The sequence below is a fragment of the Molothrus aeneus genome, chromosome 9, assembly GCF_037042795.1.
Source record: "Molothrus aeneus isolate 106 chromosome 9, BPBGC_Maene_1.0, whole genome shotgun sequence".
NCBI classification, from domain to species: Eukaryota; Metazoa; Chordata; class Aves; order Passeriformes; family Icteridae; genus Molothrus; species Molothrus aeneus.
Genome location: NC_089654.1, coordinates 29,281,695 through 29,296,264, shown reverse-complemented (window position 1 = coordinate 29,296,264; position 14,570 = coordinate 29,281,695). Strand labels below are relative to the sequence as shown.

General features: G+C 51.3%; 1 protein-coding gene across 1 annotated transcript in view; it reads left to right on the top strand.

Annotated features, from left to right (window-relative positions):
* Positions 1–141: 141 nt before the first annotated feature.
* The window catches only part of SCYL3 (SCY1 like pseudokinase 3), a 17,229-nt gene continuing 2,800 nt past the window's right edge, over positions 142–14,570 (top strand). The window contains exons 1-12 of the mRNA XM_066555230.1: positions 142–225; positions 3,904–4,178; positions 4,998–5,183; positions 5,785–5,898; positions 7,248–7,304; positions 7,982–8,084; positions 8,598–8,709; positions 9,027–9,104; positions 10,522–10,661; positions 10,948–11,135; positions 12,126–12,297; positions 14,078–14,221. Coding sequence (XP_066411327.1) covers positions 4,014–4,178; positions 4,998–5,183; positions 5,785–5,898; positions 7,248–7,304; positions 7,982–8,084; positions 8,598–8,709; positions 9,027–9,104; positions 10,522–10,661; positions 10,948–11,135; positions 12,126–12,297; positions 14,078–14,221 — 1,459 coding nt within the window. The 5' untranslated portion in view covers positions 142–225; positions 3,904–4,013. The remainder of the gene's footprint in view (positions 226–3,903; positions 4,179–4,997; positions 5,184–5,784; positions 5,899–7,247; positions 7,305–7,981; positions 8,085–8,597; positions 8,710–9,026; positions 9,105–10,521; positions 10,662–10,947; positions 11,136–12,125; positions 12,298–14,077; positions 14,222–14,570) is intronic.

The window sequence follows — 14,570 nt, the reverse complement described above, 5'->3', positions numbered from 1 at the left end:
GAGGGAGCGCGGAGGGAGGCGCACCCTCACCCAAAATGGCGGCCGGCGCTCCGCGGGCCGCGCCCCCGCGCGCTGAGGGCGCTGCGGCCGCCGGGCGCCAGGGGGCGCGCGAGGCGGACGGCGCTGCCGGGCCGGCCGGGCGGAAGGACAGACAGACGGACGGACGGACAGACGGAGCGGGCGGCGGGGCCCAGCGGCACCGGAGCCCCGGCCCGGCGGGGACAGGTGAGCGGGGACGGGTGGGCCGAGGGTGAGGGCTGCCGTGGGGTCTGACGGGCAGGCCGGGCCCTGTCAGCCCCGCTGCGGACGCGGTGCCGCCTCCGGGCCGGGCTGTGACCGCGGGCAGCGGGCGAAGCTCCCGCAGTGGCGGCTCTGGCTGTGCTGTTCCGCGGCTCCCGGATGTTTTAACCGCGCTCTGCCCGGTGCCCGGGGTCGGACCGGCCTCGGGGGAGCGCGGTGGAGCCGGGCTTCCTTCCCAGGGGGCTGCTGATCCCCCCTGCCTGCCAGGGGCCCGTGTGCGGGGCGCCCAGGGGCGGGCATTTGGGGGTGTCGCGCTGGGACACTTCTGCCTTCGGGAGAAAAGCCCGGCACCGCTGAGAGCCCTTCCCGGGGGCTCTGCTGGCCTGGGAGGGCGCCTGGAAAGCCGGGAGCAGCCTTTCCGTGAGCTGCTGTGTGTGTTTCAGGTGAATATGCGGCTGTCATTCACTCCGCAGGGAAGCTAAATGGGAATTCCACCTCTTTCTGGTAGTAAATCCACATTGTCCTTTACTACCAATCGCTCTGGCTTTCCCTGCCGGGCTCCTGTCTCTTCTAGGGTGTTCTTTGTATTACATCTGACATTCACGTTTACAATCTGTTGAAAATAAGATACAAAAGGGTTAATGCTCTTAACTCATAGTTGCGCGAGTAATGGTTTGTTTTGGCTCCGGAGAGCCACACCTGGGCACAGACCTTTGCAGATGCTTTTGCCAGCTGGAGTTTCAAGAGCGGTAAAAAAACCTCGGGGTGCCACAGGCTGCTCCTGTTTATCCCGAGGGGAGGTTCCCTGGAGAGGGGCGGTGTGTTTGCAGCTGGCTGTTGGTACAGCAGGTCTCAGCTACATCACGGGCGTGAGGATGACTCTGGTGTTGCAGTATTCAGCATGAGAAGTACACGGAACTGTTGGAGCAAGTCCAGAGGAGACCATGAAGTTGATAAGGGGACTGGGGCACCTCCCCTGTGGCTGGTAGAGTCGGGGTTGTTCTGCCTGGAAGAGGTTGCCTGGAGACCTCATAGAAGCCTTCCAGTATCTGAAGGGGCTCCAGGGAAGCTGGAGAGGAACTCTTCATCAGGAAATGTGGCAGGACAAGGTGGGAATGGCTGCAAATGGAACCTGGGGAAAATTAGGTGAGGTGTGTGGAAGAAATTCTTCCTCGTGAGGGTGGTGAGGCACTGGCACAGGTTGCCCAGAGAAGCTGTGGCTGCCACATCCCTGGAAGTGCTCAGAGCCAGGCTGGATGGAGCTTGGAGCAGCCTGGGATAGTGGAAGGGAATGAGATGAGTTTTTAAAATCCCTTCTAACCCAGACCATTCCGTGGTTCTGTTCCTGAACTGTGTGTGTCTCTGAAGACAAACACGTCCACGTGTATTTGGAGGAACCTGAGGCATCAGGTGAGCCCAGATTCTTTCGGGTGTCCTGAGTGAGAAATCACTGAGGTAGAACAACTAAATGAGGCCCAGCTGGGAAGAGCAGAATGCAGAGAAGTGCACTGGCTGTGCCCAGGAGCAGCAGCTGGTGCCTTGCACACAGGTGAGGAGGATGAGCTGGGGCAGCCAGGACAGAGCCCCCAGGTTCTGTCTGGAGAGGAGAATGTTCTGTCTGGGGGCAGCATGAATGCTTTTGTGCCAGGGAGCTCACTAAAGAAATATCCAGTTTACAGGCATGTGTTATTGCTGCACTGTGTTTCCTTTTCACCTGTCAGCCCCTCTGTACACAGAGGGAAGCTGCAGTTTAGATTTCCATAACTTTCCCTTTATGACCTAAAGGTCCCTTTTAAGGAATCAGTGCTGAAAAGATGCAGATCCCTGCCTGACACCAGAGGGGAGAGAATGAGGAAGCTGCAAGCACTGTAGTTAATTCAGATTCTGGGTGTATCAGGACACAGAATTGATTAAAAGCCCCTGTTTCCCCCCATTTCAGGCTGCAGGGGTTGTTGTACCCTCACTTGGCACCCTCTGGAGGGTTAAAGGAGCCAGGGAACTGTAACAGACCAGCTCTTTGCAAAGGCCCTGAGCACTTCTGACCTCAGGGCTCCTGGGAGACCGAACTGGAGACACAGGTGAGGGGCCAGAGCAGCAGCTTGGGTGGAACAGCTCTGCTGGAAGGCTGGGAGACTCCTGTGTTGCTGCCTCCCTGAAGCCTCAGGTCATGCCTGGGAACAACCACAATAAAGCAATTCTCCAGTTGCAAAAAATGAAAAGCTTGGGGGTGGGCAACTTCCCCCACTTTTCCTTACAAGTGAGGGTTTGCTCTGTCCCTCTGATTCCTGAGGAGGGTTTGCTGACTTCTGTGTGCAGACAGGTTCAGGTCTCACCCGTGGCCTGTGATCACAAGCCTGATGACAGAGCATGTGCTGGGTCAGTGTTTTCCAAAAAAGCCTCTGCAATCAGTGTGTTTGTTTTACTGGTTTTGTGTGTGAGGAAACGGCACAGAAATCTGTGTCAGCCTCTTCCTGACAGGCTGTGGGAGGAAGGAAGTGTTGGCAGGCAGAAGGAATATTTGTCACATGGAGAGGAGGTAATCAAGGGGGAAAACATGCTCCTGGAGGGTACCTGGCTATAAGTGACCTCCTGAAATCCAGCTTGTAACCCTTCCTCCTTCCCTGAATTCTTCTCTGGCTTGGAGAGTTGAGGAACAGTGTTTGTAAGAAGGCCAGGGGCTCCTTGTGGAGTGGCAGTCACACTTTGTAACTGGTGACTGAGCTTCATGTCAGTTTAACCCTTGGAGGGGGTGTCTGTGTGGCTGGGGGTGTTGCTGGATCCTGCTGTTGGTGGGTCTCAGTCAGCAAGCTCAGGGATGGGCTGTGGGTGCTGCTCTGTGTCAGAGCTGCTGCTGATGCTGACACAGGTGCCAGTGCAGTCCAAGCCCCGCTGCTGAGAGCTGCTCCTGTTGATCCAAACCTTTTGTGGACACTGGGTTTCCTTTACAAAGTAGACTTTGGGGATTTCATTCTTGTCCTTAAACTCAAGGGGAGGGTGGATACTTCTCAGGTTTTGTGTTGCTGGAATGGCTCCTGAGGTATTAAAGAGTCTTTTTTTCCCAGCCCCACGACCGAAGAAGAAGTTGAGGTTCCTCAGTTCTGCTTCTCAAGGTTGTTTATTTTCTCTTATCTGTCACATTCCTTCTCTGACCTGCTGAGATCTGTCCAGCAGGTCGGGTTGTGGCACAGTCCCTGCCCCTGGGGTGGTGTTAGCTTTTTATACTAAGAACTACCTGTGCTTTATTTACAATAATTTTCCAATACCTATCACCTCTGTTAGACAGTCTGTCTCTACTCTAAACCAATCCAAAAGTGTCATCACCACAGCAGAAGATGGAGGACAAGGAGAAGAAGGAGAGGACATGCTCAGATTCCTCCATCTTGCCTCTTGAACCCCCATTCTAAATCCCCAAAATTCTACTTTTTCACCCTATGACAAATTCACTATCATTCTACTCAAACTCTTGTGTCTTGTAAATCTTCAACAAAGTTGGTAATTGTTTCCATGGGCTAAAATCAAAGGCACAGGTGTCTTTGACTCTGTGCCAAGGTCTCTGAGCCCCTTGCCACGGTCTGGCATCACCCAGGGCAGCCAGAGCAATGTCCTGGGTCCCAACAGATACTGGCAGGAGGAGATTCTTCATGTCTGTTCCTTGCTTTGCAGAAAATGCTCTGAACGTGACCTGGACAGCACCTGCTGGAACTAAACCTGCCCAAAGCAAATCCTCCTGCAGCCAGGGCCTGTTTGTGGTGAGCAGGGCAGCTGTGCAAGGGATGGGCTCGGAGAACAGTGCTTTGAAGAGCTACAGCCTGGAGGAGCCGCCCCTGACGCTGCCCAGCGGGCACAGCATCCACCCGGCCGTGCTGCAGGATGGCAAACGCGCCTCCGTCTTCGTGTACAAGAGGGACAGCCAGGACAAGGTCAACAAAGCTGCCAAGGTACTGCCTGGGCTGGGACACACTGCACAGCTCCCCTCCTCCTGTTGGCAGGATGGGAATTGGTTAATGGGGTCCAACCCTTGGGAGTGAGGGCAGCAGGAACGTGGAAGCCAGCCTGGCCGTGGGGCAGCTGCAGAGGTCGTTGTGTGCTGCATGCTGAGGGCAGCAGTGTTCAGACAATGCAATGTTCAGGCAGCCTTTGCAAGGTGCTGCCTCCTCCTGCTGATGCAAGTCAGGGTCTTTCTTGGGTGAATCCTACCCAAAATGCCATATTTATTATGAGTAAGGCTTTTATTCTTTGTAAGATTTTTCTCCATCCAGTGCCAGCAGGGAGCTTACAAGACAGATGGAGAGACAAGAACATGTAGTGACAGGACAAGGGGAAATGGCTTCAAACTGAGAGAGAGAGTAGGTTTAGATTGGATATAGGGGAAGAAATTCTTCTCTGTGGGGGTGGTGAGGCCCTGGCACAGGTTGCCCACAGAGAAGCTGTGGCTGCCCCTGGATCCCTGGAAGTGTCAAGGCCAGGCTGGGCAGGGTTTGGAGCAATCTGGGATAGTGGAAGGTGTCCCTGCCCACTGGAGGGGGATGGAACAAGATGGTCTTTAAGGTCCTTCCACCCCAGACCATTCTATGATTCTGTTCCATTACATTATAACAAGTTCTGCAGTCTGAGCGAGGAAGTTTGCAGGGTGCTTGGTGAGGAGCAGGGATGGGCTGTGTGAATTCCATGAGGAAGCATGGCTAAGGGGGCAGGACTAAGCTGTGCACGTGGAGGAGCTGCCTCAGAGGAGGTCTGACCCATCTTTGTTCCTGAAGCACCTGAAAACCTTGCGCCACCCTTGCCTCCTGCGCTTCCTCTCCTGCACCGTGGAAGCCAACGGGATCCACCTGGTGACAGAGCGGGTGAAGCCCCTGGAGATGGTCCTGGAGACACTCTCTGCTGCAGAAATCTGTGCAGGCATCTACGATGTGTTGCTGGCACTCATCTTCCTCCATGACAGGGTAGGTAGCCCTGGCAGCATCATCAGGCTCTGCTGGGAGATGGAGGAAATGTGACAGTGTTGTACCTGGCCTTGTCTGGGTGACTCGCTGCTGGTTCCTCCCAAAAGGACAGACATGTGCCCCACAGTGCTTGTAGGCTGACACTGCTAAAGTTGCCTGCTTTGGAGGAGGAAGGGTAATTGAAAATGTTCTGGAAATGAGGGAGCAAGCAGTTCTCAGTTCATGGATCTGCTTGTAGTACTTCTTGCTTTAGGGAACTGGGATTGCTTGGCCTTGGTGTTTGTGTCACTGCTGCCCTGTCTGGGCACTGTGGGTTTGCCCAGGTAAATCCCAGCTCAGACTGTAGCTCTGGGGTTTTGTGTTCACAGTTGGATTTACAGTTGCATTGCAGGGGCTGTGACAATTAGAGCTTTGTCTGCTCTAAAACCGTGGCCCTCCTGCCTGGCACCTGCTGGTCACCCACAAAGTCCCAGAGGAGCTGTGTGGTTTTTTGGCAGCTTTCCCTCAGCCCCCTGCAGTACCTAATTAGTGCTGATTAAGATTCAACATCTTCATCTATCCCCCAAGTCAGTTACCCTTTTTTTTGGTTTTTATGTTTTAGGGAAACCTAACTCATAACAACGTCTGTTTGTCATCCGTGTTTGTGAGTGAGGACGGGCACTGGAAGCTGGGAGGAATGGAAACAGTCTGTAAATTCAGTGAAGCCACCCCAGAGGTAAAAGCCAAGCCAAGTGCACCCTGGATGTTCAGGGGAGGATTCCTGGCCTGTGGAATTTGGCCATCTGTGGGGGGAAAGGCCCAAGTCCTTCCACTTAGCTGGATTTGCTATTAAATGTGTTGGCTCACTTCCAGCTCTGTCCTGGAACTTTGCTCTGAGGACACCATTACTATAAACTAAAATGTCCACACAAATTAATTCTCCATTAGCCAAAACACAGCTGCATTTCAAAGGGACACTGCTGGCTGGAGAGTGAGAAATCTTTGCTTTCTGGACTGATATAAAAATTAAAAAAGAGCACGAGGATTCAGGTTAAAATGAGACATTAAGGAAAATAATGTAAATGCCTTCTTAGCTTGTGCTGGTGGCATTTTCACTGCTTGGTAGCAGAAAGAACAATTCCTGTTTTGATTTCTGCTGCCTGCTGTGCAGAGTCAGGCACAGCCTGCCCTGGGTGCCAGCAGAAGGGGAAGGGGCACAGCTGCTTGGCACTGAGGGGCAGGGAGGAAACTCATGGCCCCCTCTTGGCTCTGAGGGGACAGGGATCAGCTCATGGCCCCTCTTGGCACTGAGGGGACAGGGATCAGCTCATGGCCCCCTCTTGGCGCTGAGGGGACAGGGATCAGCTCATGGCTCCCTTTTGGCTCTGAGGGGACAGGGATCAGCTCATGGCCCCTCTTGGCTCTGAGGGGACAGGGATCAGCTCATGGCTCCCTTTTGGCTCTGAGGGGACAGGGATCAGCTCATGGCCCCCTGTTGGCGCTGAGGGGACAGGGATCAGCTCATGGCCCCCTCTTGGCACTGAGGGGACAGGGATCAGCTCATGGCCCCCTTTTGGCACTGGGGACAGGGATCAGCTCATGGCCCCCCCTTGGCTCTGAGGGGACAGGGATCAGCTCATCGCCCCTCTTGGCACTGAGGGGACAGGGATCAGCTCATGGCCCTCTTTTGGCACTGAGGGGACAGGGATCAGCTCATGGCCCCCTTTTGGCACTGAGGGGACAGGGATCAGCTCATGGCCCCCTTTTGGCACTGAGGGGACAGGGATCAGCTCATGGCCCCCCCTTGGCACTGAGGGGACAGGGATCAGCTCATGGCCCCCTGTTGGCTCTGAGGGGACAGGGATCAGCTCATGGCCCCTCTTGGCTCTGAGGGGACAGGGATCAGCTCATGGCTCCCTTTGGCTCTGAGGGGACAGGGATCAGCTCATGGCCCCCCCTTGGCTCTGAGGGGACAGGGATCAGCTCATGGCCCCCCTTGGCTCTGAGGGGACAGGGATCAGCTCATGGCCCCCCTTGGCTCTGAGGGGACAGGGATCAGCTCATGGCCCCCTCTTGTCCTTGCAGTTCCTCTGTCACGTGAGGTCGGTGCGAGACCAGTCGTGCATCCCCTGCGAGGAGATGGTGAGTGACAGCTCAAGGGGCTCCCTGCTCCCAGCAAAGAAAAACCTGGTGGGCAGGAAGTGTTTTTACATTCATGTTGTATTTCCTCGTGCCTAAATGGTGTGGAAGTGGCTCTTGGATATTATCTGAGGTTTCCTTTTGTCCCTCCTCTGTCCCATCCCTCCTTTGGGAATGGTGTTGGGCACAGGTAATGCTACTTTTCAAATGCTTTGTGTTGCTTCTAAATCACCAAAGTTTTGCAAAAATCAGAGTAGTTGCTGAGATTGCCCAAATCACTGTGGTCCTGTGGTTGTGTAACTCTCAGCACAGGCTTTTTCCTACCTGTCAGTCACTTCCCAGCCATTGAGAATCCTTGGAGCAGCCTGTGCTGAAGGAGCAGCTTCTGCTCTCTAATTACTGCCTGTTTCCATAGAAATGCTGAAAGCTGTTGACTGCTTGCATTCATCAGGGAGTTGTTTCATCATGATGGAGTTGCTCCTTTGGGTTATAAATTCCCCAGTGGAGGTTTTTTTAGCATAATATTCTACTTGTAGGGTACACAGTGGAGCTTTGGTGCTATAAAAAGAATTAGAGAGTGCATATGGTGGGGGGTGGGAATAAAGACTTATGGAAAACACCACATATTTCATAAGCTCCTGCCTTGCTGGGGTTTTTTTTGTGTTTTGTTTTGTTTTCAGTCTGCAGACTTCAAAATGCTGCCCAGCAGCTACGGGCATGCGAGGGACGCCTACGCATTTGGGACAACAGTTGAGAATCTCCTGACAGTTCTCCATGGTCAGGGTGAGAATGACACTGGTTTATTTTGCTGCTGACAAGCCCTGTGGTTCACTCCTGGTGTGGTTGAAGGTTCCACCTTGCTCTGCAGCTGGCAGCAGTGCTGTGGGCTCAGTGGCCAGTGTTTTTCCTTGCTTGCAGGCTTTTTTCCTGTGTTCCCCTTTTCCTGTGGGGACGTGGTCAGGTGTGGCTGGAGGTCACCAGCCCACGTGACACGAGCACTCCCAAACCTGCTCTGGTCCTGCCAAGGGTTATGGATGTGGCAGGGGGGTCTTGAGAGCCACAGCTGAGCAGGGGCTGTCACTTCAGCAGAGAGGCAGCAGGAAGTTTCTTGGGAGAACAGTAGCACTCCTTGGAGGCCCAGTAGCCAGGCAGGTTAGGAAGGGAAATGGAAATGCTACTTTCCCCTTCCTTTGGCACTTTTGCTAAAAATAAGTTTTTGTCTGGGGTGGAGGAGTCCTGAATGTATCTTGTTCAGTGTGGAGAGAGGAATCTAACAGTAGGTGCTCTGGATTTCAGTTTCAGCAGATATTCTCTCCAGCTTTCAGCAAACCTTGCACTGTACACTGCTGAATCCAGACCCAAAGTGTCGCCCACCACTGTCCAGCCTCTTGTCTCACGAGTTCTTCAGGTAAGGACAGGAATATCAGGCCTCTCTTGGTCTTGATGCTGCTTTGAAGATGGGATGGGAGTGCAGACTTAATCAGGGATCCTTGACAAAGAGGCTCCTTGAATGAGGAAGATGTTCCCAGCCCTCCCAGAGAGGTGCTGAGCAGCAGCCTTCAGCTGTCACCGCCTTGCTGGCACTCTTGATCCAGCAGCATTTGGCTTGGGTCCCTCTGTCTCTTCTCTCTGCTAAAAGAGTGGTGGGGGGTTTCAGTCTCTTCACAGTGGGTGGTTTAAGCATCAATAAGGATTACACTTGACAGCTTTTGCTTTTGTGCTTAGGAATGATTTTCTGGAAGTTGTGAATTTTCTGAAGACCTTAACGCTAAAGTCTGAGGAGGAGAAAACTGAATTTTTCAAGTAAGTGAAGGAACTGTAATGTGGAAACTTCTCATTTCAGAATGATAAAGCACACTTCTACAAATGGATTGTGGGGGCACCTGGGAAGGCTCCTGGCCAGAGGTGCTTCCTCAGGTGGCAGATTTGGTGGCTTTGGCAGAACCTTGGTCACTCTGTAATACTCTGGGTACTCCAGCCAAAGTGAGAGCCCTTATCAAAGAGGAACCTCTCCAGCTCTCATTTCCCAATTCCCTGTGACTGGTTTGGTGGTTGGGAGGAGCAGTCCCTGCTGAGCATCATCCTGATGCTCCCCAGCCTCCAGAGGGATGCAGCTGCCAGTGAGAGAGTTTGCAGTAAGACTTGCTGGGTGAATTAATCATGTGGAGTCAAGAGTAAAGCTGTTGCCTGTAATGGATGTCTCAGCTGCAGTAGTGGAACATCTTGCAGTAAATCTCACTGTTGTGGTCCCCAGGAATTTTTCTGTCAGGGAATTTCCTGTGTAATCATGGCATTATCTAGGCCTGAAAAGGGGAGAAGCTGATTTTTTCTTTTCCATATAAAAAAGCCTTGGTGTTCTTTTATAAGCAGGGCTGTTTTCCTGCTTATTTTATACATCAGTTATTTTTAATTAGTTTGAGGTTTAAGTGGAGAAGTAAGAGGAGAATGGGGATCCTTAGCAGGAACATTCAGAGTGTTTCTCACTAGCTCTGTGTCACCAGTGTTTACTGAGGGAGGGGATGAACACTTTGCCTAAAGACAGGGGAGTGCTGCCCTTCCATCAGGCAGAGGGGCCTTCCCAGCATGTGCACCCTTCTCTTGGTCTCCTTCAAGCATAGAGAGACAGCAGTAACTGATAATTAATATTTTAAAAATTAAAATCTGATAGACAGGAGCAGTTAAATTAAAAAAAAAAATTAAAGCACAAAATTAAGCTCTGATAAACCCAATCTGTTGGCCTCCTTAGATGGAAGTGGTTTCAAAAGGGGATTCCCTTTGTGCAAGGGAAACTTCCCTTGTGTGGTAGGTAGAACAGCCTTTTCCAAAGCAGCAGGAAAATCCTTGCAATGGACCAGGGTGAGGAGTGAGAGGAGAGCTCTCTGCTGCAGTTTTGACTGTAGCTCTTGACAGATGCCAGCAGCTCAGAGGCAGTTTGATGCCCCAGCAGCTTCGTGTGCCAGCTGGATGTGCTTGTGCCAGCCCATGATCCAGGTGTGGGGTGTTACAGGATGTGGTTCTGGCTCCTGGGCTGTGCTATCTTTGCCTCAGGCAGGAGCAGAGGCTTCTCTCTGTAGGTCAGAATGCAGACAGAGGAAAAGGCTGCAGTGGGACACTGACTCTGCATGAGTCAGACACAAAAAGGGGAAAATGATCCCAAGGGAAACAGGCATAAATGCATGGAAGGCTGCCTTGATACTAATTGCTGTTTCCTGGAATGCAGATTCCTGCTGGACAGGGTGGCTGGATTGTCAGAGGAGCTGATAGCATCACGGCTGGTGCCTCTCCTGCTCAATCAGCTCGTGTTTGCAGAACCTGTAGCTGTCAAGAGTTTTCTTCCTCATCTGCTGGGCCCAAAGAAAGGTGACCTTTAAATACTTCCTCATCACAATTATTCCTGACAAGTTTGGAATGAATTCAGAGCAGTTGTTTCACTGGATCAAGGGAATAGTGGTGTTTCCCTAAGCAGAACAAATGCTGTAAGAGACAGAACTGGACAGGACAGTTATCTGTGCCTCCTCCTTTGCACTGCTGTGCTGGTGCTGGGAGGAGAATTAGCAATGATCCTGTGTCACCACTCAGTAGCTGCTGGGTGAGCTGTCTCTGCTGGGTGAAGCAGCCTTTTCCCACCCTCCCCTCTGTTCCCTAGAGCAAAGTGGGGAGAGCCAGACCAGCTGCCTGCTGTCACCAGCCCTGTTCCAGGCCCACGTGATCCCTGTGCTGCTGAAGCTCTTTGAGGTGCACGAGGAGCACGTGAGGATGGTGCTGCTGTCTCACATCCACGCCTACGCCGAGCTGTTCTCTCGGGAGGAGCTGAAGAACATCATACTGCCCCAGGTTAGGGACAGCACTCAGGGCTGCTGCGTGCTGGAATATAGGGGTAGCACGGTCAGGATGGATGGAGAGCAGAGATCTCTGCAGCCAGGCCGTGGAACTTGTGGGTTATTGCAAAGGGCCTGGGTACAGGGCCCTGCTGGGAGATGCCAGCCACAGCTCAGAGCAGGCCCCAGAGAGGGAGAGAGAGGTAAAGAGAGTGGGAGAGAGAGAAGGCAAGAGCATGGTAAAGAGGATGAGAGAGAGCAAAAGAGTAAAAGAGAGTGAAGTTCCTGTTACAATACCATAAATCTTCTTCTGTGTTGAATATTCTATTTCTCACTAACCAATCTAGTACAAGATACAGATCCTATAGCATTTACATACAGCTGTAAGAATCATTACATTACCATACTGTGTTACATTTTAAACCCCAAAACTCCTCTTTGGAGCCCTTCTGCCAAGCCAGCAGGGTCTGCTCTGACCCTTGGGCCTGTCTGCAAGCAGAGGGTGTTGTTTCATCAAAAGGGGATCACCTTCAGCAGGCCATGCCATTGTTTTCCAGTTGTTCAGTAACTGAGGGATCTCAAAGCTTGCTTTCATTTCAATCTTGCTTATAGTTTCCATATTCCCAAAATCTTTTGCCAGGCAATCATATTTATAAGGCTTTCCTGTTTCATCTTCCCCAACATATGGGACTTCACAGAATCACGGAATGGTTTGGGTTGGAAGGGACTTTAAGGACCATCTAATCTAATCTAACCTAACCCTGCCATGGGCAGGGACACCTGCCACTAGACCAGGTTGCTCAGAGCCCCATTCACCCATCAGCCACCCTACTTAATTGGTAGCACAAAGTGGAAGGCTGATTTTATGCTATGAAACAACATCCAGTCTCTACTGAGAGCTGCAGGGGATTAGAAATGAGATGTGCTGCACAAGTAGCACTTGAGGAGGCAGGCAGTGCAAAAGCAGAGTTTTGTGCTGGGCTGACATTGTGTGTTGTTGGTGCAGGTGTTGCTGGGCCTGAGGGACACCAGTGACTCCATCGTGGCCATAACCCTGCACAGCCTGGCTGTCCTCGTCTCCCTGCTTGGGCCTGAAGTGGTTGTGGGTGGAGAAAGAACAAAGATCTTCAAAAGCTCTGCACCAAGTTTCATGAAAACTGCTGATCTCTCCCCAGAAGGTAAAAGATACAGTCAGAGTGCTCTTGGGATGCTCTCCTTCTTGGATTATTAATCTGTTCCTGCTCATTAATTTAAAAAAAAAAAAGCTAATTTGCAGCCAAACTTGGATTTTAAGTTAGGTGCTATTTGCAGATACAGAATTGATTCCAGAAGAGTTATATAAAAGTATTTTAAATACACCAAATAGATTGGGAAAAAGTGAAACCTCTTAATTTAAGAATCCCTGTAAGTAAAGAAGAGTGTGTGTGTCTTCTGTGGAGAAACTGTATTGCCTTTCTGAAGGACTTCGATAGGCAGTTATTTAATATTCCCTCTGTCCTTTCTGTTCTTAAAACCAGTAAATCTCATGTTCTTCCCCCAATTTCTATTCATAGATTGGAAAAGGAATACCAACTTCCCTATTTTCTCAGCTCTCTGGAGGCTTTTCAGCTAATGCAAGTGAAGACAGTAGCCCCTGCACCTGCTAGATAACTTGGAACCAAGTGTGCTAAGGGAAAGCTTCTCTGGATACTGAAACTCAGAATATTTATAACAAGGGAAAAGCCAGCATCTGTGCAACTTTAGATGTAGAGATACTAAATGAAATACATGACAGATCAGTTTAAGTGCTTGCTTTCTGTTTATGTGTGTACTGGCAGCTACCACCCTTCATTAAAATCTGTGGATGGCTCACTGCATTAGTTTCTTTACATTATTTATTTTAGTAGACTGTAGTAAATAAACCACTTTGGATCACAGGGTGAAACCAGGTTTCTTTTTCAGAATATACTTAAAATCAGATCTGATTTAACTATTGGTAAACAACAAAAACCTCCACCTTTGTCCTCAGCAGTGAGTGATGATCTGCAAAAAGCAGCACAAGAGGCTGAGCACATGATGCTTAATGAGCTGTTTGCTCAAGCCCCTCAAAGGATGTGCCCTTAATGAAGGGCACTGGGGAGGGGGTGGGTTCTCTGTGTTCCTTGCAGTCCTTTCCTGTGGGCTCTGTGTGTCTGGTGGCACTGGTGATGCCTGGCCTAGGCAGGCACAGCTGGCTGGGAACACACATGAGCCCTGTGGAAGGAGGTGCAGCACTGGCCCAAACTGTGCCATTTTGAAATGCTGGCAGCAGGGTCCCCTCACCAGGACTGACCATACCCTGCAGCTCCCAAAACTGACTTGCAGCCACGTGCTTGCCAAGCTGGCATCACTGAGCCAGGGAAATAAACACACCTGCCTTGGGCAGCTCCAAAGCATGGCCTTGCCTGCCCAGCACCACCTCACCTCAGGCTGGGGCAGGAGGGCAGCTGGCAGTCAGCCTTCAGAGCAGAGACTCATTTCTCATTGCAGGGAGCTGCTGTGCCCCTGCCCAGGCATGGAAAGGGCTTTGTGTAGTGTCCTGAGTTATGCTTGGAATCGCTGTGAGTGCAGGGCTTTTGTAGAAGGCAGGTACCAGGGGATTTGTGATGCAGTTGGGATTTTGGATCCAGCCAGGTGGCAAACAGCATTTTTAAAGCATCTGCTCTGATCCTAATCAGTTTATTCATTGTGTGTTTCTTGAAAGAACATCTCAGCAAAGCTGACCATATACAGTTGCCATAACTTTGTACTGACAAGAGCTGCAGGCAGCAGGAACAGAGGAGTATTGTGTTCTATATGGATCAGGAGGTGCAGCTGTTGGATTGCTGTGCCAGGCCTCAGTGTTGCTCAAAAAGAACATCCCAGTGCTGCAGGCAGTTCAGCTCAGACTGACAGCACACCTTGTGCACTTGTGTCCTTTCTTTTCTTTTATCTTGGCAGGTTCCCCCAGTCATGGAGTGATCAATCAGAGAAACCAAACCTCTCAGCCCCTGAAGAGCAGTCCCAGCTCATTCCCCAGCTCTGCAAATGCACCTGGCAAAAAGCTTCCCATGCAACAGGACAATTCCCTGGCTTCACAGACAGGTAAAACGTGCCCTAGTGCTTCCTTTCAGAAATCAAGTGTTCACCAAGGAAGTGTTGCTTGAAAAGATGTGCTGATCTGAAAGAGTCAGTGAACCACAGAGGGCAACAGTGAAGGAGGGGGAGTGTGATCCTTAGCATCCTAGGGAATGGCTGTTTGGGAAGCTGACATACACAGACTGGGTGCCTGGACTTGAATTTGTTTTTTTGTTTTCTTATAGCAGATTCTGTGCTGTGCTTTCACCCCTCACAGCTCAGCAGATACTCTGCATTTACAGCTCATTCTGACAGAGCTGATTCTGTTTCCTTCCATGGTCTTTTCTCAGCCACCTTTGCTTATCAGCCATCAGCT